The 27,134-nt window shown below is 41.1% G+C and overlaps 1 protein-coding gene across 15 annotated transcripts in view; it reads right to left on the bottom strand.

Moving 5' to 3' along the window:
* Positions 1–27,134, bottom strand: part of LOC118376514 (FERM domain-containing protein 4A-like) — a 446,877-nt gene that overhangs the window by 77,013 nt on the left and 342,730 nt on the right. For all 15 annotated transcript variants that reach the window (XM_052474917.1, XM_052474918.1, XM_052474913.1 and 12 more), the window contains one exon: positions 15,005–15,097. In XM_052474917.1, coding sequence (XP_052330877.1) covers positions 15,005–15,097 — 93 coding nt within the window. The remainder of the gene's footprint in view (positions 1–15,004; positions 15,098–27,134) is intronic.

Raw genomic sequence — 27,134 nt, 5'->3', positions numbered from 1 at the left:
CCCAGTACAATAATACAACACCCAGTACAATAATACAATACTCCATGCAATAATACAACACCCCGTACAATAATACAACACCCCATACAATAATACAACACCCCGTACAATAATACAACACCCAGTACAATAATACAACACCCAGTACAATAATACAACACCCCATACAATAATACAACACCCCGTACAATAATACAACATCCAGTACAATAATACAACACCCAGTACAATAATACAACACCCCATACAATAATACAACACCCCATACAATAATACAACACCCAGTACAATAATACAACACCCAGTACAATAATACAACACCCCATACAATAATACAACACCCCATACAATAATACAACACCCCATACAATAATACAACACCCCATACAATAATACAACACCCCATACAATAATACAACACCCCATACAATAATACAACACCCAGTACAATAATACAACACCCAGTACAATAATACAACACCCCATACAATAATACAACACCCCATACAATAATACAACACCCAGTACAATAATACAACACCCCATACAATAATACAACACCCCATACAATAATACAACACCCCATACAATAATACAACACCCAGTACAATAATACAACACCCCATACAATAATACAACACCCCATACAATAATACAACACTGCGTACAATAATACAACACTGTGTACAATAATACAACACCCCATACAATAATACAACACCCCATATAATAATACAACACTGCAGTACAATAATACAACACTGTGTACAATAATACAACACCCCATATAATAATACAACACTGTGTACAATAATACAACACTGTGTACAATAATACAACACCCCATACAATAATACAACACCCCATATAATAATACAACACTGCGTACAATAATACAACACTGTGTACAATAATACAACACCCCATACAATAATACAACACCCCATATAATAATATAACACTGTGTACAATAATACAACACCCAGTACAATAATACAACACCCCATATAATAATACAACACCCAGTACAATAATACAACACCCCATACAATAATACAACACCCAGTACAATAATACAACACCCAGTACAATAATACAACACCCCATACAATAATACAACACCCAGTACAATAATACAACACCCCATATAATAATACAACACTGTGTACAATAATACAACACTGTGTACAATAATACAACACTGTGTACAATAATACAAGACCCAGTACAATAATACAAGACCCCATACAATAATACAACACCCCATACAATAATACAACACCCAGTACAATAATACAACACCCAGTACAATAATACAACACCCCATACAATAATACAATAATACAACACCCCCCATACAATAATACAACACCCATACAATAATACAACACCCAGTACAATAATACAATACCCCATACAATAATACAACACCCCATACAATAATACAATACCCCATACAATAATACAATACTCCATACAATAATACAACACCCCATACAATAATACAACACCCCATACAATAATACAACACCCAGTACAATAATACAATACTCCATACAATAATACAACACCCCATACAATAATACAACACCCCATACAATAATACAACACCCAGTACAATAATACAACACCCCATACAATAATACAACACCCCATACAATAATACAACACCCCATACAATAATACAACACCCCATACAATAATACAATACAATACAATAATACAACACCCCATACAATAATACAACACCCCATACAATAATACAACACCCATACAATAATACAACACCCCATACAATAATACAACCCCATACAATAATACAACATCCAGTACAATAATACAACACCCCATACAATAATACAACACCCATACAATAATACAACACCCCATACAATAATACAACACCCAGTACAATAATACAACACCCATACAATAATACAACACCACCCCATACAATAATACAACACCCCATACAATAATACAACACCCAGTACAATAATACAACACCCAGTACAATAATACAACACCCAGTACAATAATACAACACCCATACAATAATACAACACCCCATACAATAATACAACACCCAGTACAATAATACAACACCCAGTACAATAATACAACACCCAGTACAATAATACAACACCCAGTACAATAATACAACACCCCATACAATAATACAACACCCAGTACAATAATACAACACCCATACAATAATACCCCCATACAATAATACAACACCCATACAATAATACAACACCCCAGTACAATAATACAACACCCAGTACAATAATACAACACCCCATACAATAATACAACACCCATACAATAATACAACACCCAGTACAATAATACAACACCCCATACAATAATACAACACCCCATACAATAATACAACACCCCATACAATAATACAACACCCCATACAATAATACAACACCCAGTACAATAATACAACACCCCATACAATAATACAACACCCCATACAATAATACAACACCCAGTACAATAATACAACACCCAGTACAATAATACAACACCCCATACAATAATACAACACCCCATACAATAATACAACACCCAGTACAATAATACAGTACCCAGTACAATAATACAACACCCAGTACAATAATACAACACCCAGTACAATAATACAATACTCCATGCAATAATACAACACCCCGTACAATAATACAACACCCCATACAATAATACAACACCCCGTACAATAATACAACACCCAGTACAATAATACAACACCCAGTACAATAATACAACACCCCATACAATAATACAACACCCCGTACAATAATACAACATCCAGTACAATAATACAACACCCAGTACAATAATACAACACCCCATACAATAATACAACACCCCATACAATAATACAACACCCAGTACAATAATACAACACCCAGTACAATAATACAACACCCCATACAATAATACAACACCCCATACAATAATACAACACCCCATACAATAATACAACACCCCATACAATAATACAACACCCCATACAATAATACAACACCCCATACAATAATACAACACCCAGTACAATAATACAACACCCAGTACAATAATACAACACCCCATACAATAATACAACACCCCATACAATAATACAACACCCAGTACAATAATACAACACCCCATACAATAATACAACACCCCATACAATAATACAACACCCCATACAATAATACAACACCCAGTACAATAATACAACACCCCATACAATAATACAACACCCCATACAATAATACAACACTGCGTACAATAATACAACACTGTGTACAATAATACAACACCCCATACAATAATACAACACCCCATATAATAATACAACACTGCGTACAATAATACAACACTGTGTACAATAATACAACACCCCATATAATAATACAACACTGTGTACAATAATACAACACTGTGTACAATAATACAACACCCCATACAATAATACAACACCCCATATAATAATACAACACTGCGTACAATAATACAACACTGTGTACAATAATACAACACCCCATACAATAATACAACACCCCATATAATAATATCACTGTGTACAATAATACAACACCCAGTACAATAATACAACACCCCATATAATAATACAACACCCAGTACAATAATACAACACCCCATACAATAATACAACACCCAGTACAATAATACAACACCCAGTACAATAATACAACACCCCATACAATAATACAACACCCAGTACAATAATACAACACCCCATATAATAATACAACACTGTGTACAATAATACAACACTGTGTACAATAATACAACACTGTGTACAATAATACAAGACCCAGTACAATAATACAAGACCCCATACAATAATACAACACCCCATACAATAATACAACACCCAGTACAATAATACAACACCCAGTACAATAATACAACACCCCATACAATAATACAACACCCAGTACAATAATACAACACCCCGTACAATAATACAACACCCAGTACAATAATACAATACCCCATACAATAATACAACACCCCATACAATAATACAATACCCCATACAATAATACAATACTCCATACAATAATACAACACCCCATACAATAATACAACACCCCATACAATAATACAACAACCAGTACAATAATACAATACTCCATACAATAATACAACACCCCATACAATAATACAACACCCCATACAATAATACAACACCCAGTACAATAATACAATACCCCATACAATAATACAACACCCCATACAATAATACAATACCCCATACAATAATACAACACCCCATACAATAATACAACATCCAGTACAATAATACAACACCCCATACAATAATACAACATACCCATACAATAATACAACACCCCATACAATAATACAACACCCCATACAATAATACAACACCCAGTACAATAATACAACACCCATACAATAATACAACACCCAGTACAATAATACAACACCCATACAATAATACAACACCCCGTACAATAATACAACACCCATACAATAATACAACACCCAGTACAATAATACAACACCCAGTACAATAATACAACACCCAGTACAATAATACAACACCCATACAATAATACAACACCCCATACAATAATACAACACCCAGTACAATAATACAACACCCATACAATAATACAACACCCATACAATAATAATACAATAATACAATACCCATACAATAATACAACACCCCGTACAATAATACAACACCCAGTACAATAATACAACACCCAGTACAATAATACAACACCCCATACAATAATACAACACCCCATACAATAATACAACACCCCATACAAATAATACAACACCCCATACAATAATACAACACCCAGTACAATAATACAACACCCCATACAATAATACAACACCCAGTACAATAATACAACACCCAGTACAATAATACAACACCCAGTACAATAATACAACACCCCATACAATAATACAACACCCCATACAATAATACAACACCCAGTACAATAATACAGTACCCAGTACAATAATACAACACCCAGTACAATAATACAACACCCAGTACAATAATACAATACCCATGCAATAATACAACACCCCGTACAATAATACAACACCCCATACAATAATACAACACCCCGTACAATAATACAACACCCAGTACAATAATACAACACCCAGTACAATAATACAACACCCATACAATAATACAACACCCCGTACAATAATACAACATCCAGTACAATAATACAACACCCAGTACAATAATACAACACCCCATACAATAATACAACACCCCATACAATAATACAACACCCAGTACAATAATACAACACCCAGTACAATACAACACCCCATACAATAATACAACACCCCATACAATAATACAACACCCCATACAATAATACAACACCCCATACAATAATACAACACCCCAACAATAATACAACACCCCATACAATAATACAACACCCAGTACAATAATACAACACCCAGTACAATAATACAACCCCCATACAATAATACAACACCCCATACAATAATACAACACCCCATACAATAATACAACACCCAGTACAATAATACAACACCCAGTACAATAATACAACACCCAGTACAATAATACAACACCCAGTACAATAATACAACACCCAGTACAATAATACAACACCCCATACAATAATACAACACCCCATACAATAATACAATACCCATACAATAATACAATACTCCATACAATAATACAACACCCCGTACAATAATACAACACCCAGTACAATAATACAACACCCCATACAATAATACAACACCCAGTACAATAATACAACACCCAGTACAATAATACAACACCCCATACAATAATACAACACCCCATACAATAATACAACACCCCATACAATAATACAACACCCCATACAATAATACAACACCCAGTACAATAATACAACACCCCATACAATAATACAACACCCCACAATAATACAACACCCAGTACAATAATACAACACCCAGTACAATAATACAACACCCCATACAATAATACAACACCCCATACAATAATACAACACCCAGTACAATAATACACCCAGTACAATAATACAACACCCAGTACAATAATACAACACCCAGTACAATAATACAACACCCATGCACAATACAACACCCCGTAAATAATACAACACCCATACAATAATACAACACCCCGTACAATAATACAACACCCAGTACAATAATACAACACCCAGTACAATAATACAACACCCCATACAATAATACAACACCCCATACAATAATACAACACCCAGTACAATAATACAACACCCAGTACAATAATACAACACCCCATACAATAATACAACACCCCATACAATAATACAACACCCAGTACAATAATACAACACCCAGTACAATAATACAACACCCCATACAATAATACAACACCCCATACAATAATACAACACCCCATACAATAATACAACACCCCATACAATACAACACCCCATACAATAATACAACACCCCATACAATAATACAACACCCAGTACAATAATACAACACCCAGTACAATAATACAACACCCCATACAATAATACAACACCCATACAATAATACAACACCCAGTACAATAATACAACACCCCATACAATAATACAACACCCCATACAATAATACAACACCCCATACAATAATACAACACCCAGTACAATAATACAACACCCCATACAATAATACAACACCCATACAATAATACAACACTGCCCAATAATACAACACTGTGTACAATAATACAACACCCCATACAATAATACAACACCCCATATAATAATACAACACTGCGTACAATAATACAACACTGTGTACAATAATACAACACCCCAACACTGTGTACAATAATACAACACCCCATACAATAATACAACACCCCATACAATAATACAACACTGCGTACAATAATACAACACTGTGTACAATAATACAACACCCCCCATACAATAATACAACACCCCATATAATAATACAACACTGTGTACAATAATACAACACCCAGTACAATAATACAACACCCCATATAATAATACAACACCCAGTACAATAATACAACACCCCATACAATAATACAACACCCAGTACAATAATACAACACCCAGTACAATAATACAACACCCCATACAATAATACAACACCCAGTACAATAATACAACACCCCATATAATAATACAACACTGTGTACAATAATACAACACTGTGTACATGTGTACAATAATACAAGACCCAGTACAATAATACAAGACCCCATACAATAATACAACACCCCATACAATAATACAACACCCAGTACAATAATACAACACCCAGTACAATAATACAACACCCCATACAATAATACAACACCCAGTACAATAATACAACACCCCATACAATAATACAACACCCCATACAATAATACAACACCCAGTACAATAATACAATACCCCATACAATAATACAACACCCCATACAATAATACAATACCCCATACAATAATACAATACTCCATACAATAATACAACACCCCATACAATAATACAACACCCCATACAATAATACAACACCCAGTACAATAATACAATACTCCATACAATAATACAACACCCCATACAATAATACAACACCCCATACAATAATACAACACCCAGTACAATAATACAATACCCCATACAATAATACAACACCCCATACAATAATACAATACCCCATACAATAATACAACACCCCATACAATAATACAATACTCCATACAATAATACAACACCCCATACAATAATACAACACCCCATACAATAATACAACACCCCATACAATAATACAACATCCAGTACAATAATACAATACCCCATACAATAATACAACACCCCATACAATAATACAACATCCAGTACAATAATACAATACCCCATACAATAATACAACATCCAGTACAATAATACAACACCCCATACAATAATACAACATCCAGTACAATAATAAAACACCCCATACAATAATACAACATCCAGTACAATAATACAATACTCCATACAATAATACAACACCCCGTACAATAATACAACACCCAGTACAATAATACAACACCCAGTACAATAATACAACACCCAGTACAATAATACAATACTCCATACAATAATACAATACCCCGTACAATAATACAACACCCCGTACAATAATACAACACCCAGTACAATAATACAACACCCAGTACAATAATACAACACCCAGTACAATAATACAATACCCCATACAATAATACAACACCCCATACAATAATACAACACCCCATACAATAATACCATACTCCATACAATACTCCATACAATAATACAACACCCCGTACAATAATACAATACCCAGTACAATAATACAACACCCCGTACAATAATACAACACCCAGTACAATAATACAACACCCAGTACAATAATACAACACCCAATACAATAATATAACACCCAGTACAATAATACAGTACCCAGTACAATAATACAACACCCAGTACAATAATACAACACCCAGTACAATAATACAATACTCCATGCAATAATACAACACCCCGTACAATAATACAACACCCCATACAATAATACAACACCCCGTACAATAATACAACAACCAGTACAATAATACAACACCCAGTACAATAATACAATACTCCATGCAATAATACAACACCCCGTACAATAATACAACACCCCATACAATAATACAACACCCAGTACAATAATACAATACTCCGTACAATAATACAACACCCAGTACAATAATACAATACCCAGTACAATAATACAACACCCAGTACAATAATACAATACTCCATGCAATAATACAACACCCCGTACAATAATACAACACCCCATACAATAATACAACACCCAGTACAATAATACAATACTCCGTACAATAATACAACACCCAGTACAATAATACAACACCCAGTACAATAATACAACACCCAGTACAATAATACAACACCCAGTACAATAATACAACACCCAGTACAATAATACAATACTCCGTACAATAATACAACCCCCAGTACAATAATACAACACCCAGTACAATAATACAACACCCAGTACAATAATACAACACCCAGTACAATAATACAACACCCAGTACAATAATACAATACTCCATGCAATAATACAACACCCCGTACAATAATACAACACCCCAGTACAATAATACAACACCCAGTACAATAATACAATACTCCGTACAATAATACAACATCCAGTACAATAATACAACACCCCATACAATAATACAACACCCAGTACAATAATACAATACCCCATACAATAATACAACACCCCATACAATAATACAACACCCCATACAATAATACAATACTCCATACAATAATACAACGCCCAGTACAATAATACAACACCCCATACAATAATACAACACCCAGTACAATAATACAACACCCCATACAATAATACAACACCCAGTACAATAATACAACACCCAGTACAATAATACAACACCCCCATACAATAATACAACACCCAGTACAATAATACAACACCCCATACAATAATACAACACCCCGTACAATAATACAACACCCAGTACAATAATACAATACCCCATACAATAATGCAACACCCCATACAATAATACAATACCCCATACAATAATACAATACTCCATACAATAATACAACACCCCATACAATAATACAACACCCCATACAATAATACAACACCCAGTACAATAATACAATACCCCATACAATAATACAACACCCCATACAATAATACAATACCCCATACAATAATACAATACTCCATACAATAATACAACACCCCATACAATAATACAACACCCCATACAATAATACAACACCCAGTACAATAATACAATACCCCATACAATAATACAACACCCCATACAATAATACAATACCCCATACAATAATACAACACCCAGTACAATAATACAATACTCCATACAATAATACAACACTGCGTACAATAATACAACACCCCATACAATAATACAACACCCCATACAATAATACAACACCCCATACAATAATACAATACTCCATTCAATAATACAACACCCCATACAATAATACAACACCCCATACAATAATACAATACCCAGTACAATAATACAACACCCAGTACAATAATACAACACCCCATACAATAATACAATACTCCATACAATAATACAACACCCCATACAATAATACAATACCCCATACAATAATACAACACCCCATACAATAATACAACACCCCATACAATAATACAATACCCCATACAATAATACAACACCCCATACAATAATACAACACCCCATACAATAATACAATACTCCATTCAATAATACAACACCCCATACAATAATACAACACCCCATACAATAATACAATACCCAGTACAATAATACAACACCCAGTACAATAATACAACACCCCATACAATAATACAACACCCAGTACAATAATACAACACCCCATACAATAATACAACACCCCATACAATAATACAACACCCCATACAATAATACAACACCCCATACAATAATACAACACCCAGTACAATAATACAACACCCCATACAATAATACAATACTCCATACAATAATACAACACCCCATACAATAATACAACATCCAGTACAGTAATACAATACCCCATACAATAATACAACACCCCGTACAATAATACAACACCCCATACAATAATACAATACTCCATACAATAATACAACACCCCGTACAATAATACAACACCCCATACAATAATACAATACCCCATACAATAATACAATACTCCATACAATAATACAACACCCCGTACAATAATACAACACCCCATACAATAATACAACACCCCATACAATAATACAACACCCCATACAATAATACAACACCCCGTACAATAATACAACACCCCATACAATAATACAATACCCCATACAATAATACAACACTCCATAAAATAATACAACACCCCATACAATAATACAATACTCCATACAATAATACAACACCCCGTACAATAATACAACACCCCATACAATAATACAACACCCCATACAATAATACAACACCCCATACAATAATACAACACCCCGTACAATAATACAACACCCCATACAATAATACAATACCCCATACAATAATACAACACTCCATACAATAATACAACACCCCAGTACAATAATACAATACCCCATACAATAATACAATACCCCATACAATAATACAATACCCAGTTCAATAATACAACACCCAGTACAATAATACAATACCCAGTACAATAATACAATACCCAGTACAATAATACAACACCCAGTACAATAATACAATACCCAGTACAATAATACAATACCCAGTACAATAATACAACACCCAGTACAATAATACAACACCCAGTACAATAATACAACACCCAGTACAATAATACAACACCCCAGTACAATGATACAACACCCAGTACAATAATACAACACCCCAGTACAATAATACAACACCCAGTACAATAATACAACACCCAGTACAATAATACAACACCCCAGTACAATAATACAACACCCCAGTACAATAATACAATACCCAGTACAATAATACAACACCCAGTACAATAATACAATACCCAGTACAATAATACAACACCCAGTACAATAATACAACACCCCAGTACAATAATACAACACCCCGTACAATAATACAACACCCAGTACAATAATACAACACCCCATACAATAATACAATACCCCATACAATAATACAATACTCCATACAATAATACAATACCTCATACAATAATACAACACCCAGTACAATAATACAATACCCCATACAATAATACAATACTCCATACAATAATACAACACCCCATACAATAATACAACACCCCATACAATAATACAATACCCCATACAATAATACAACACCCCATACAATAATACAACACCCCATACAATAATACAATACCCCATACAATAATACAATACTCCATACAATAATACAACACCCCATACAATAATACAACACCCCATACAATAATACAACACCCCATACAATAATACAACACCCCATACAATAATACAATACCCCATACAATAATACAACACCCCATACAATAATACAACACCCCATACAATAATACAATACCCCATACAATAATACAACACCCCATACAATAATACAACACCCCATACAATAATACAATACCCAGTACAATAATACAACACCCAGTACAATAATACAACACCCCATACAATAATACAACACCCAGTACAATAATACAACACCCCATACAATAATACAACACCCCATACAATAATACAACACCCCATACAATAATACAACACCCCATACAATAATACAACACCCAGTACAATAATACAACACCCATACAATAATACAACACCCCATACAATAATACAACACCCCATACAATAATACAACATCCAGTACAATAATACAATACACCCATACAATAATACAACACCCCATACAATAATACAACACCCCATACAATAATACAATACCCCATACAATAATACAACACCCCATACAATAATACAACACCCCATACAATAATACAACACCCCATACAATAATACAACACAATAATACCATACAATAATACAACACCCCGTACAATAATACAACACAACACCCCATACAATAATACAATACCCCATACAATAATACAACACCCCATAAAATAATACAACACCCCATACAATAATACAATACTCCATACAATAATACAACACCCATACAATAATACAACACCCCATACAATAATACAACACCCCATACAATAATACAACACCCCATACAATAATACAACACCCCGTACAATAATACAACACCCCATACAATAATACAATACCCCATACAATAATACAACACTCCATACAATAATACAACACCCCAGTACAATAATACAATACCCCATACAATAATACAATACCCCATACAATAATACAATACCCAGTTCAATAATACAACACCCAGTACAATAATACAATACCCAGTACAATAATACAATACCCAGTACAATAATACAACACCCAGTACAATAATACAATACCCAGTACAATAATACAATACCCAGTACAATAATACAACACCCAGTACAATAATAAAATACCCAGTACAATAATACAACACCCAGTACAATAATACAACACCCCAGTACAATGATACAACACCCAGTACAATAATACAACACCCCAGTACAATAATACAACACCCAGTACAATAATACAACACCCAGTACAATAATACAACACCCCAGTACAATAATACAACACCCCAGTACAATAATACAATACCCAGTACAATAATACAACACCCAGTACAATAATACAATACCCAGTACAATAATACAACACCCAGTACAATAATACAACACCCCAGTACAATAATACAACACCCCGTACAATAATACAACACCCAGTACAATAATACAACACCCCATACAATAATACAATACCCCAGTACAATAATACAATACTCCATACAATAATACAATACCTCAACACCCAGTACAATAATACAACACCCAGTACAATAATACAACACCCAGTACAATAATACAACACCCCAGTACAATAATACAACACCCCAGTACAATAATACAATACCCAGTACAATAATACAACACCCAGTACAATAATACAATACCCAGTACAATAATACAACACCCAGTACAATAATACAACACCCCAGTACAATAATACAACACCCCGTACAATAATACAACACCCAGTACAATAATACAACACCCCATACAATAATACAATACCCCATACAATAATACAATACTCCATACAATAATACAACACCCAGTACAATAATACAATACCCCATACAATAATACAATACTCCATACAATAATACAACACCCCATACAATAATACAACACCCCATACAATAATACAATACCCCATACAATAATACAATACCCCATACAATAATACAACACCCCATACAATAATACAATACCCCATACAATAATACAATACTCCATACAATAATACAACACCCCGTACAATAATACAATAGGTGGAAATGACGTAAAACACCCTTTTGGAGACACTTATCGTTAGCCGTTCTGTTGTGTCTCCAACACATCGGGTTGTTCAATATGTTGTTAATGACCAGTCCCTGGAGCCTAGAACACATTATAGGGACTTCTGAAGTACTGACCAACACTGTTCAACATTGTCTGTGTGTGTAGCCTTTCCTCAGCTGCATAGAAAGGTCAGACAATTTCACTTCAGATCCTGTACCTTTTCGTCACACTACAATGACCTCATGGAGAAGTGAGTACACGCACACACACGCACGCGCAAACTCAGGAGAGATCAGGCTTTGTCAGAGCAGTACAAACTCAGGACGTGTGTTATGTAAGAGATCAGCCTTTGTCAGAGCAGTACAAACTCAGGACGTGTGTTATGTAAGAGATCAGCCTTTGTCAGAGCAGTACAAACTCAGGACGTGTGTTATGTAAGAGATCAGCCTTTGTCAGAGCAGTACAAATGGGCTGGCAGGAGAAAGAACTGGTTTTATAACCCTGCTACTTAACTATGAGTCAGATCAGAGCAGAAGCACCACTTTCCAGGGATACAACATCTTACTCAACGCTTGACACACAGAGACACACTGAGGCTAATATATAATAGCTAGACACAAGTATCACTGAATTATGAATGGCGTTCTCTTATAGTATTATAGAGTTATCGTCTGCCTTTTTCACAGAGCCATGGTCGTGTGTGGTGTGCAGACGTCTGTCTGACTGTGTGTGTGTGTGTGTGTGTGTGTGTGTGTGTGTGTGTGTGTGTGTGTGTGTGTGTGTGTGTGTGTGTGTGTGTGTGTGTGTGTGTGTGTGTGTGTGTGTGTGTGTGTGTGTGTGCCTGCTGTATATATGTAGGTACATGTAGCGGCTGTGCTTGTATGTGTTCATGCATGATATGACCATACCTGACACAGAAGTACAGGACGATGGGTCCAGACTTCTTGGGGAACTCGTGTTCTAGAACCCTCCGGTCCAACTGCAGCCAGCTGAAATGACCCCTGGAGACACAACAACCAATCAACTGTTAGTAAACCACACACCCAACCAATGAGGAGTCAATCTCCGTAAACGACAGAACTGACCAATGGGGAGTTAACAAACTAAAGAACTGACTTGTGTTGACTGAGCATGAAATGTAAAAGTTGGTATGACCAGATATGTACTGCAGATTGAAAAACCTTCTCGACAATGTAAAAATAATGCAATAGCATAGCCAAGTCCACTGTGCCCCACCCCACCCCATCTCTCTCTCTCTTTCTGACAGGGGATGAAAACTGCAGAGGCAGCTTGTCACCCTGGTAACCCTGCATGGTCTCCTGGGCAACATGCACTGGTCTTTTTTCTATTTCTCTTGTTCAAAGTTCAGCTCTCTCACCTCTCAAACACAGAAACAACAAAGCTACATCATATAGAGCCGAGGGACTGAGGGAGAAACAGAGAGAGACAGAACTGGGGGAGAAACAGAGAGAGACAGAACTGGGGGAGAAACAGAGAGAGACAGAACTGGGGGAGAAACAGAGAGAGACAGAACTGGGGGAGAAACAGAGAGAGACAGAACTGGGGGAGAATCAGAGAGAGACAGAACTGAGGGAGAAACAGAGAGAGACAGAACTGGGGGAGAAACAGAGAGAGACAGAACTGGGGGAGAATCAGAGAGAGACAGAACTGGGGGAGAAACAGAGAGAGACAGAACTGAGGGAGAATCAGAGAGAGAAAGAACTGGGGGAGAATCAGAGAGAGACAGAACTGGGGGAGAAACAGAGAGAGACAGAACTGGGGGAGAATCAGAGAGAGACAGAACTGGGGGAGAATCAGAGAGAGACAGAACTGGGGGAGAAACAGAGAGAGACAGAACTGAGGGAGAATCAGAGAGAGACAGAACTGGGGGAATAACAGAGAGAGACAGAACTGGGGGAGAAACAGAGAGAGACAGAACTGGGGGAGAAACAGAGAGAGTCAAAACTGAGGGAGAATCAGAGAGAGACATAACTGGGGAAGAAACAGAGAGAGACAGAAACAGAGAGAGACAGAAACAGAGAGAGACAGAACTGGGGGAAAAGAGAGAGACAGAAACAGAGAGAGAGACAGAACTGGGGGAGAAACAGAGAGAGTCAGAAACAGAGAGAGACAGAACTGGGGGAGAAACAGAGAGAGACAGAACTGGGGGAGAAACAGAGAGACAGAAACAGAGAGAGACAGAACTGGTGGAGAAACAGAGAGAGACAGAACTGGGGGAGAAGCAGAGAGAGACAGAAACAGAGAGAGACAAAACTGGGGGATAAACAGAGAGAGACAGAACTGGGGGAGAAACAGAGAGACACAGAACTGGGGGAGAAACAGAGAGAGACAGAAACAGAGAGAGACAGAACTGGGGGAGAAACAGAGAGAGACAGAACTGGGGGAGAAACAGAGAGAGACAGAAACAGAGAGAGACAGAAACAGAGAGAGACAGAACTGGGGGTGAAACAGAGAGAGACAGAACTGGGGGAGAAACAGAGAGAGACAGAAACAGATAGAGACAGAACTGGGGGAGAAACAGAGAGAGACAGAAACAGAGAGAGACAGAACTGGGGGAGAAACAGAGAGAGACAGAAAAGGGGGAGAAACAGAGAGAGACAGAAACAGAGAGAGACAGAACTGGGGGTGAAACAGAGAGAGACAGAACTGGGGGAGAAACAGAGAGAGACAGAAACAGAGAGAGACAGAACTGGGGGAGAAACAGAGAGAGACAGAACTGGGGGAGAAACAGAGAGAGACAGAACTGGGGGAGAAACAGAGAGAGACAGAACTGAGGGAGAATCAGAGAGAGAAAGAACTGGGGGAGAATCAGAGAGAGACAGAACTGGGGGAGAAACAGAGAGAGACAGAACTGGGGGAGAATCAGAGAGAGACAGAACTGGGGGAGAAACAGAGAGAGACAGAACTGAGGGAGAATCAGAGAGAGACAGAACTGGGGGAGAATCAGAGAGAGACAAAACTGAGGGAGAATCAGAGAGAGACATAACTGGGGAAGAAACAGAGAGAGACAGAAACAGAGAGAGACAGAAACAGAGAGAGACAGAACTGGGGGAAAAGAGAGAGACAGAAACAGAGAGAGAGACAGAACTGGGGGAGAAACAGAGAGAGTCAGAAACAGAGAGAGACAGAACTGGGGGAGAAACAGAGAGAGACAGAAACAGAGAGAGACAGAACTGGGGGGGAAACAGAGAGAGACAGAACTGGGGGAGAAACAGAGAGAGACAGAAACAGAGAGAGACAGAACTGGGGGTGAAACAGAGAGAGACAGAACTGGGGGAGAAACAGAGAGAGACAGAAACAGAGAGAGACAGAACTGGGGGAGAAACAGAGAGAGACAGAACTGGGGGAGAAACAGAGAGAGACAGAACTGGGGGAGAAACAGAGAGAGACAGAACTGGGGGAGAAACAGAGAGAGACAGAAACAGATAGAGACAGAACTGAGGGAGAAACAGAGAGAGACAGAACTGGGGGAGAAACAGAGAGAGACAGAACTGGGGGAGAATCAGAGAGAGACAGAACTGGGGGAGAAACAGAGAGAGACAGAACTGAGGGAGAATCAGAGAGAGAAAGAACTGGGGGAGAATCAGAGAGAGACAGAACTGGGGGAGAAACAGAGAGAGACAGAACTGGGGGAGAATCAGAGAGAGACAGAACTGGGGGAGAAACAGAGAGAGACAGAACTGAGGGAGAATCAGAGAGAGACAGAACTGGGGGAGAAACAGAGAGAGACAGAACTGGGGGAGAAACAGAGAGAGACAGAAACAGAGAGAGACAGAAACAGAGAGAGACAGAACTGGGGGAAAAGAGAGAGACAGAAACAGAGAGAGAGACAGAACTGGGGGAGAAACAGAGAGAGTCAGAAACAGAGAGAGACAGAACTGGGGGAGAAACAGAGAGAGACAGAACTGGGGGAGAAACAGAGAGACAGAAACAGAGAAAGACAGAACTGGTGGAGAAACAGAGAGAGACAGAACGGGGAGAGAAGCAGAGAGAGACAGAAACAGAGAGAGACAAAACTGGGGGATAAACAGAGAGAGACAGAACTGGGGGAGAAACAGAGAGAGACAGAAACAGAGAGAGACAGAACTGGGGGAGAAACAGAGAGAGACAGAACTGGGGGAGAAACAGAGAGAGACAGAAACAGAGAGAGACAGAACTGGGGGTGAAACAGAGAGAGACAGAACTGGGGGAGAAACAGAGAGAGACAGAAACAGAGAGAGACAGAACTGGGGGAGAAACAGAGAGAGACAGAACTGGGGGAGAAACAGAGAGAGACAGAACTGGGGGAGAAACAGAGAGAGAAAGAACTGGGGAGAAACAGAGAGAGACAGAAACAGAGAGAGACAAAACTGGGGGATAAACAGAGAGAGACAGAACTGGGGGAGAAACAGAGAGAGACAGAACTGGGGGAGAAACAGAGAGAGACAGAAACAGAGAGAGACAGAACTGGGGGAGAAACAGAGAGAGACAGAACTGGTGGAGAAACAGAGAGAGACAGAACTGGGAGAGAAGCAGAGAGAGACAGAAACAGAGAGAGACAAAACTGGGGGATAAACAGAGAGAGACAGAACTGGGGGAGAAACAGAGAGACACAGAACTGGGGGAGAAACAGAGAGAGACAGAAACAGAGAGAGACAGAACTGGGGGAGAAACAGAGAGAGACAGAACTGGGGGAGAAACAGAGAGAGACAGAAACAGAGAGAGACAGAAACAGATAGAGACAGAACTGGGGGAGAAACAGAGAGAGACAGAAACAGAGAGAGACAGAACTGGGGGAGAAACAGAGAGAGACAGAACTGGGGGAGAAACAGAGAGAGACAGAAACAGAGAGAGACAGAACTGGGGGTGAAACAGAGAGAGACAGAACTGGGGGAGAAACAGAGAGAGACAGAAACAGAGAGAGACAGAACTGGGGGAGAAACAGAGAGAGACAGAACTGGGGGAGAAACAGAGAGAGACAGAACTGGGGGAGAAACAGAGAGAGACAGAACTGGGGGAGAAACAGAGAGAGACAGAACTGGGGGAGAATCAGAGAGAGACAGAACTGAGGGAGAAACAGAGAGAGACAGAACTGGGGGAGAAACAGAGAGAGTCAGAACTGGGGGAGAATCAGAGAGAGACAGAACTGGGGGAGAAACAGAGAGAGACAGAACTGAGGGAGAATCAGAGAGAGAAAGAAGTGGGGGAGAATCAGAGAGAGACAGAACTGGGGGAGAAACAGAGAGAGACAGAACTGGGGGAGAATCAGAGAGAGACAGAACTGGGGGAGAAACAGAGAGAGACAGAACTGAGGGAGAATCAGAGAGAGACAGAACTGGGGGAATAACAGAGAGAGACAGAACTGGGGGAGAAACAGAGAGAGACAGAACTGGGGGAGAAACAGAGAGAGACAAAACTGAGGGAGAATCAGAGAGAGACATAACTGGGGAAGAAACAGAGAGAGACAGAAACAGAGAGAGACAGAAACAGAGAGAGACAGAACTGGGGGAAAAGAGAGAGACAGAAACAGAGAGAGACAGAACTGGGGGAGAAACAGAGAGAGACAGAAACAGAGAGAGACAGAACTGGGGGAGAAACAGAGAGAGACAGAACTGGGGGAGAAACAGAGAGAGACAGAAACAGAGAGAGACAGAAACAGAGAGAGACAGAACTGGGGGTGAAACAGAGAGAGACAGAACTGGGGGAGAAACAGAGAGAGACAGAAACAGATAGAGACAGAACTGGGGGAGAAACAGAGAGAGACAGAAACAGAGAGAGACAGAACTGGGGGAGAAACAGAGAGAGACAGAACTGGGGGAGAAACAGAGAGAGACAGAAACAGAGAGAGACAGAACTGGGGGTGAAACAGAGAGAGACAGAACTGGGGGAGAAACAGAGAGAGACAGAAACAGATAGAGACAGAACTGAGGGAGAAACAGAGAGAGACAGAACTGGGGGAGAAACAGAGAGAGTCAGAACTGGGGGAGAATCAGAGAGAGACAGAACTGGGGGAGAAACAGAGAGAGACAGAACTGGGGAGAATCAGAGAGAGAAAGAACTGGGGGAGAATCAGAGAGACAGAACTGGGGGAGAAACAGAGAGAGACAGAACTGGGGGAGAATCAGAGAGAGACAGAACTGGGGGAAAAGAGAGAGACAGAAACAGAGAGAGACAGAACTGGGGGAGAAACAGAGAGAGACAGAACTGGGGGAGAATCAGAGAGAGACAGAACTGGGGGAGAAACAGAGAGAGACAGAACTGGGGGAGAAACAGAGAGAGACAGAACTGGGGGAGAAACAGAGAGAGACAGAACTGGGGAGAATCAGAGAGAGACAGAACTGGGGGAGAAACAGAGAGAGACAGAACTGGGGGAGAAACAGAGAGAGACAGAAACAGAGAGAGACAGAACTGGGGAAAAGAGAGAGACAGAAACAGAGAGAGAGACAGAACTGGGGGAGAAACAGAGAGAGACAGAACTGGGGGAGAATCAGAGAGAGACAGAACTGGGGGAGAAACAGAGAGACAGAAACAGAGAGAGACAGAACTGGGGAGAAACAGAGAGAGACAGAACTGGGGAGAAGCAGAGAGAGACAGAAACAGAGAGAGACAAAACTGGGGGATAAACAGAGAGAGACAGAACTGGGGAGAAACAGAGAGACAGAACTGGGGAGAAACAGAGAGAGACAGAAACAGAGAGAGACAGAACTGGGGGAGAAACAGAGAGAGACAGAACTGGGGAGAAACAGAGAGAGACAGAAACAGAGGAGACAGAAACAGAGAGAGACAGAACTGGGGTGAAACAGAGAGAGACAGAACTGGGGGAGAAACAGAGAGAGACAGAAACAGATAGAGACAGAACTGGGGGAGAAACAGAGAGAGAAAAACAGAGAGAGACAGAACTGGGGGAGAAACAGAGAGAGACAGAACTGGGGGAGAAACAGAGAGAGACAGAAACAGAGAGAGACAGAACTGGGGGAGAAACAGAGAGAGACAGAACTGAGGGAGAATCAGAGAGAGACAGAACTGGGGGAATAACAGAGAGAGACAGAACTGGGGAGAAACAGAGAGAGACAGAACTGGGGGAGAAACAGAGAGAGACAGAAACAGAGAGAGACAGAAACAGAGAGAGACAGAACTGGGGAAAAGAGAGAGACAGAAACAGAGAGAGACAGAACTGGGGGAGAAACAGAGAGAGACAGAACTGTGGGAGAAACAGAGAGAGACAGAACTGGGGGAGAAACAGAGAGAGACAGAACTGGGGGAGAAACAGAGAGAGACAGAAACAGAGAGAGACAGAACTGGGGGTGAAACAGAGAGAGACAGAAACACTGAGACAGAACTGGGGGAGAAACAGAGAGAGACAGGAACAGAGAGAGACAGAACTGGGGGAGAAACAGAGAGAGACAGAACTGGGGGAGAAACAGAGAGAGACAGAAACAGAGAGAGACAGAACTGGGGGAGAAAAAGAGAGAGACAGAACTGGGGGAGAAACAGAGAGAGACAGAACTGGGGGAGAAACAGAGAGAGACAGAAACAGAGAGACAGAACTGGGGGAGAAACAGAGAGAGACAGAACTGGGGGAGAAACAGAGAGAGACAGAAACAGAGAGAGACAGAACTGGGGGAAACAGAGAGAGACAGAACTGGGGAGAAACAGAGAGAGAAACAGAGAGAGACAGAACTGGGGAGAAACAGAGAGAGACAGAACTGGGGGAGAAACAGAGAGAGACAGAACTGGGGAGAAACAGAGAGAGACAGAACTGGGGGAGAAACAGAGAGAGACAGAACTGGGGGAGAAACAGAGAGAGACAGAACTGAGGGAGAAACAGAGAGAGACAGAACTGGGGGAGAAACAGAGAGAGACAGAACTGGGGGAGAAACAGAGAGAGACAGAACTGGGGGAGAAACAGAGAGAGACAGAACTGAGGGAGAATCAGAGAGAGAAAGACCTGGGGAGAATCAGAGAGACAGAACTGGGGGAGAAACAGAGAGAGACAGAACTGAGGGAGAATCAGAGAGAGAAAGAACTGGGGGAGAAACAGAGAGAGACAGAACTGGGGAGAATCAGAGAGAGACAGAACTGGGGGAGAAACAGAGAGAGACAGAAACAGAGAGAGACAGAAACAGAGAGAGACAGAACTGGGGGAAAAGAGAGAGACAGAAACAGAGAGAGACAGAACTGGGGGAGAAACAGAGAGAGACAGAAACAGAGAGAGACAGAACTGGGGGAGAAACAGAGAGAGACAGAACTGGGGGAGAAACAGAGAGAGACAGAAACAGAGAGAGACAGAACTGGGGGGAAACAGAGAGAGACAGAACTGGGGAGAAACAGAGAGAGACAGAAACAGAGAGAGACAGAACTGGGGGAGAAACAGAGAGAGACAGAAACAGAGAGAGACAGAACTGGGGGAGAAACAGAGAGAGACAGAACTGGGGGAGAAACAGAGAGAGACAGAAACAGAGAGAGACAGAACTGGGGGAGAAACAGAGAGACAGAACTGGGGGAGAAACAGAGAGAGACAGAAACAGATAGAGACAGAACTGGGGGAGAAACAGAGAGAGACAGAACTGGGGGAGAAACAGAGAGAGACAGAACTGGGGAGAGAAAACAGAGAGAGACAGAACTGGGGGAGAAACAGAGAGAGACAGAACTGGGGGAGAAACAGAGAGAGACAGAAACAGAGAGAGACAGAACTGGGGGAGAAACAGAGAGAGACAGAACTGAGGGAGAAACAGAGAGAGAAAGACTGGGGGAGAAACAGAGAGAGACAGAACTGGGGGAGAAACAGAGAGAGACAGAACTGGGGGAGAAACAGAGAGAGACTGGGGGAGAAACAGAGAGAGACAGAACTGGGGGAGAAAAAGAGAGAGACAGAACTGGGGGAGAAACAGAGAGAGACAGAACTGGGGGAGAAACAGAGAGAGACAGAACTGGGGGAGAAACAGAGAGAGACAGAAACAGAGAGAGACAGAACTGGGGGAGAAACAGAAAGACAGAGGAGAGAATCAGACTGGGGAGAAACAGAGAGAGACAGAAACAGAGAGAGACAGAACTGGGGGAAAAGAGAAGACAGAAACAGAGAGAGAGACAGAACTGGGGGAGAAACAGAGAGAGTCAGAAACAGAGAGAGACAGAACTGGGGGAGAAACAGAGAGAGACAGAACAGAAACAGAGAGACAGAAACAGAGAGAGACAGAACTGGGGGAGAAACAGAGAGAGACAGAACTGGGGGAGAAGCAGAGAGAGACAGAAACAGAGAGAGACAGAACTGGGGGAGAAACAGAGAGAGACAGAACTGGGGGAGAAACAGAGAGAGACAGAACTGGGGGAGAAACAGAGAGAGACAGAAACAGAGGGAGAACAGAGAGGGAGAAACAGAGAGAGACAGAAACAGAGAGAGACAGAACTGGGGAGAAACAGAGAGAGACAGAACTGGGGGAGAAACAGAGAGAGACAGAAACAGAGAGACAGAACTGGGGGAGAAACAGAGAAAGAAACAGAGAGAGACAGAACTGGGGAGAAACAGAGAGAGACAGAAACTGGGGGAGAAACAGAGAGAGACAGAAACAGAGAGAGACAGAACTGGGGGTGAAACAGAGAGAGACAGAACTGGGGGAGAAACAGAGAGAGACAGAAACAGAGAGACAGAACTGGGGGAGAAACAGAGAGAGACAGAAACAGAGAGAGACAGAACTGGGGGAGAAAGAGAGAGACAGAAACAGAGAGAGAGACAGAACTGGGGGAGAAACAGAGAGAGACAGAACTGGGGGAGAAACAGAGAGAGACAGAAACAGAGAGAGACAGAACTGGGGGAGAAACAGAGAGAGACAGAACTGGGGGAGAAACAGAGAGAGACAGAAACAGAGAGAGACAGAACTGGGGGAGAAACAGAGAGAAAAACAGAGAGAGACAGAACTGGGGAGAAACAGAGAGAGACAGAAACAGAGAGAGAGACAGAACTGGGGGAGAAACAGAGAGAGACAGAACTGGGGGAGAAACAGAGAGAGACAGAACTGGGGGATAAACAGAGAGAGACAGAAACAGAGAGAGACAGAACTGGGGGAGAAAAGAGAGAGACAGAACTGGGGGAGAAACAGAGAGAGACAGAACTGGGGGAGAAACAGAGAGAGAAACAGAAACAGAGAGAGACAGAACTGGGGGAGAAACAGAGAGAGACAGAACTGGGGGAGAAACAGAGAGAGACAGAACTGAAACAGAGAGAGACAGAAACTGGGGGAGAAACAGAGAGACAGAACTGGGGGAGAAAGAAAAACAGAGAGAGACAGAACTGGGGAGAAAAACAGAGAGAGACAGAACTGGGGGAGAGACAGAAGAAACAGAGAGAGACAGAACTGGGGGAGAAACAGAGAGAGACAGAACTGGGGGAGAAACAGAGAGAGACAGAACTGGGGGAGAAACAGAGAGAGACAGAACTGGGGAGAAACTGCAGAACAGACAGAAACAGAGAGAGACAAAACTGGGGGAGAAACAGAGAGAGACAGAACTGGGGGAGAAACAGAGAGAGACAGAACTGGGGAGAAACAGAGAGAGAAACAGAGAGAGACAGAACTGGGGGAGAAACAGAGAGAGACAGAACTGGGGGAGAAACAGAGAGAGACAGAAACAGAAGAAACAGAGAGAGACAGAACTGGGGGTGAAACAGAGAGAGACAGAACTGGGGGAGAAACAGAGAGAGACAGAAACAGATAGAGACAGAACTGGGGGAGAAACAGAGAGAGACAAAACAGAGAGAGACAGAACTGGGGGAGAAACAGAGAGAGACAGAACTGGGGGAGAAACAGAGAGAACAGAGAGAGACAGAACTGGGGGAGAAACAGAGAGAGACAGAACTGGGGAGAAACAGAGAGAGACAGAACTGGGGGAAAACAGAGAGAGACAGAACTGGGGGAGAAACAGAGAGAGACAGAACTGGGGGAGAAACAGAGAGAGACAGAAACAGAGAGAGACAGAAACAGAGAGAGACAGAACTGGGGGAGAAGAAACAGAGAGAGACAGAAACAGAGAGAGACAGAAACAGAGAGAGACAGAACTGGGGGAAAACAGAGAGAGACAGAACTGGGGGAGAAACAGAGAGAGACAGAAACAGAGAGAGACAGAACTGGGGGAGAAACAGAGAGACAGAAACAGAGAGAGACAGAACTGGGGGAGAAACAGAGAGAGACAGAAACAGAGAGAGAGACAGAACTGGGGGAGAAACAGAGAGAGAACTGGGGGAGAAACAGAGAGAGACAGAACTGGGGAGAAACAGAGAGAGACAGAAACAGGGGAGAGAAGAGAGAGACAGGGGGAGAGAGACAGAAACAGAGAGAGACAGAACTGGGGAGAAACAGAGAGAGACAGAAACAGAGAGAGACAGAACTGGGGGAGAAACAGAGAGAGAGAAACAGAACAGAACTGGGGAGAAACAGAGAGAGACAGAACTGGGGAGAAACAGAGAGAGACAGAACTGGGGGAGAAACAGAGAGAGACAGAAACAGAGAGAGACAAAACTGGGGGAAAACAGAGAGAGACAGAAACAGAAACAGAGAGACAGAACTGGGGGAGAAACAGAGAGAGACAGAAACAGAGAGAGACAGAACTGGGGGAGAAACAGAGAGAGACAGAACTGGGGGAGAAACAGAGAGACAGAACTGGGGAGAAACAGAGAGAGACAGAACTGGGGAGAAACAGAGAGAGACAGAACTGGGGGAGAGAGAGACAGAACTGGGGAGAGAAACAGAAACAGAGAGACAGAAAACAGAGAGAGACAGAACTGGGGGAGAAACAGAGAGAGACAGAACTGGGGGAGAAACAGAGAGAGACAGAAACAGAGAGAGACAGAACTGGGGGAGAAACAGAGAGAGACAGAACTGGGGAGAAACAGAGAGAGAAACAGACAGAAACAGAGAGAGACAGAACTGGGGGAGAAACAGAGAGAGACAGAACTGGGGGAGAAACAGAGAGAGACAGAAACAGAAGAGACAGAACTGGGGGAGAAACAGAGAGAGACAGAACTGGGGGAGAAACAGAGAGAGACAGAAACAGAGAGAGACAGAACTGGGGGAGAAACAGAGAGAGACAGAACTGGGGGAGAAACAGAGAGAGACAGAACTGGGGGAGAAACAGAGAGAGACAGAACTGGGGAGAAACAGAGAGAGACAGAACTGGGGGAGAAACAGAGAGAGACAGAAACAGAGAGAGACAGAAACAGAGAGAGACAGAACTGGGGGAAAAGAAACAGAAACAGAGAGAGACAGAACTGGGGGAGAAACAGAGAGAGACAGAAACAGAGAAACAGAACTGAGAGAAACAGAGAGAGACAGAACTGGGGGAGAAACAGAGAGAGACAGAAACAGAGAGAGACAGAACTGGGGGTGAAACAGAGAGAGACAGAACTGGGGGAGAAACAGAGAGAGACAGAAACAGAGAGAGACAGAACTGGGGGAGAAACAGAGAGAGACAGAAACAGAGAGAGACAGAACTGGGGAGAAACAGAGAGAGACAGAACTGGGGAGAAACAGAAGACAGAAACAGAGAGAGACAGAACTGGGGGTGAAACAGAGAGAGACAGAACTGGGGGAGAAACAGAGAGAGACAGAAACAGAGAGAGACAGAACTGGGGGAGAAACAGAGAGACAGAAACAGAGAGAGACAGAACTGGGGGAGAAACAGAGAGAGACAGAACTGGGGAGAAACAGAGAGAGACAGAAACAGAGAGAGACAGAACTGGGGGTGAAACAGAGAGAGACAGAACTGGGGAGAAACAGAAACAGAAACAGAGAGAGACAGAACTGGGGGAGAAACAGAGAGAGACAGAAACAGAGAGAGACAGAACTGGGGGAGAAACAGAGAGAGACAGAACTGGGGGAGAAACAGAGAGAGACAGAACTGGGGGAGAAACAGAGAGAGACAGAACTGAGAAACAGAGAGAGACAGAACTGGGGGAGAAACAGAGAGAGACAGAACTGGGGGAGAAACAGAGAGAGACAGAACTGGGGGAGAAACAGAGAGAGACAGAACTGAGGGAGAATCAGAGAG

The sequence above is a fragment of the Oncorhynchus keta genome, chromosome 22 (genome assembly GCF_023373465.1).
Source record: "Oncorhynchus keta strain PuntledgeMale-10-30-2019 chromosome 22, Oket_V2, whole genome shotgun sequence".
NCBI lineage: Eukaryota > Metazoa > Chordata > Actinopteri > Salmoniformes > Salmonidae > Oncorhynchus > Oncorhynchus keta.
Note: the sequence above shows the minus strand (reverse complement) of the source record. Positions and strands in the feature narration are given on the sequence as shown.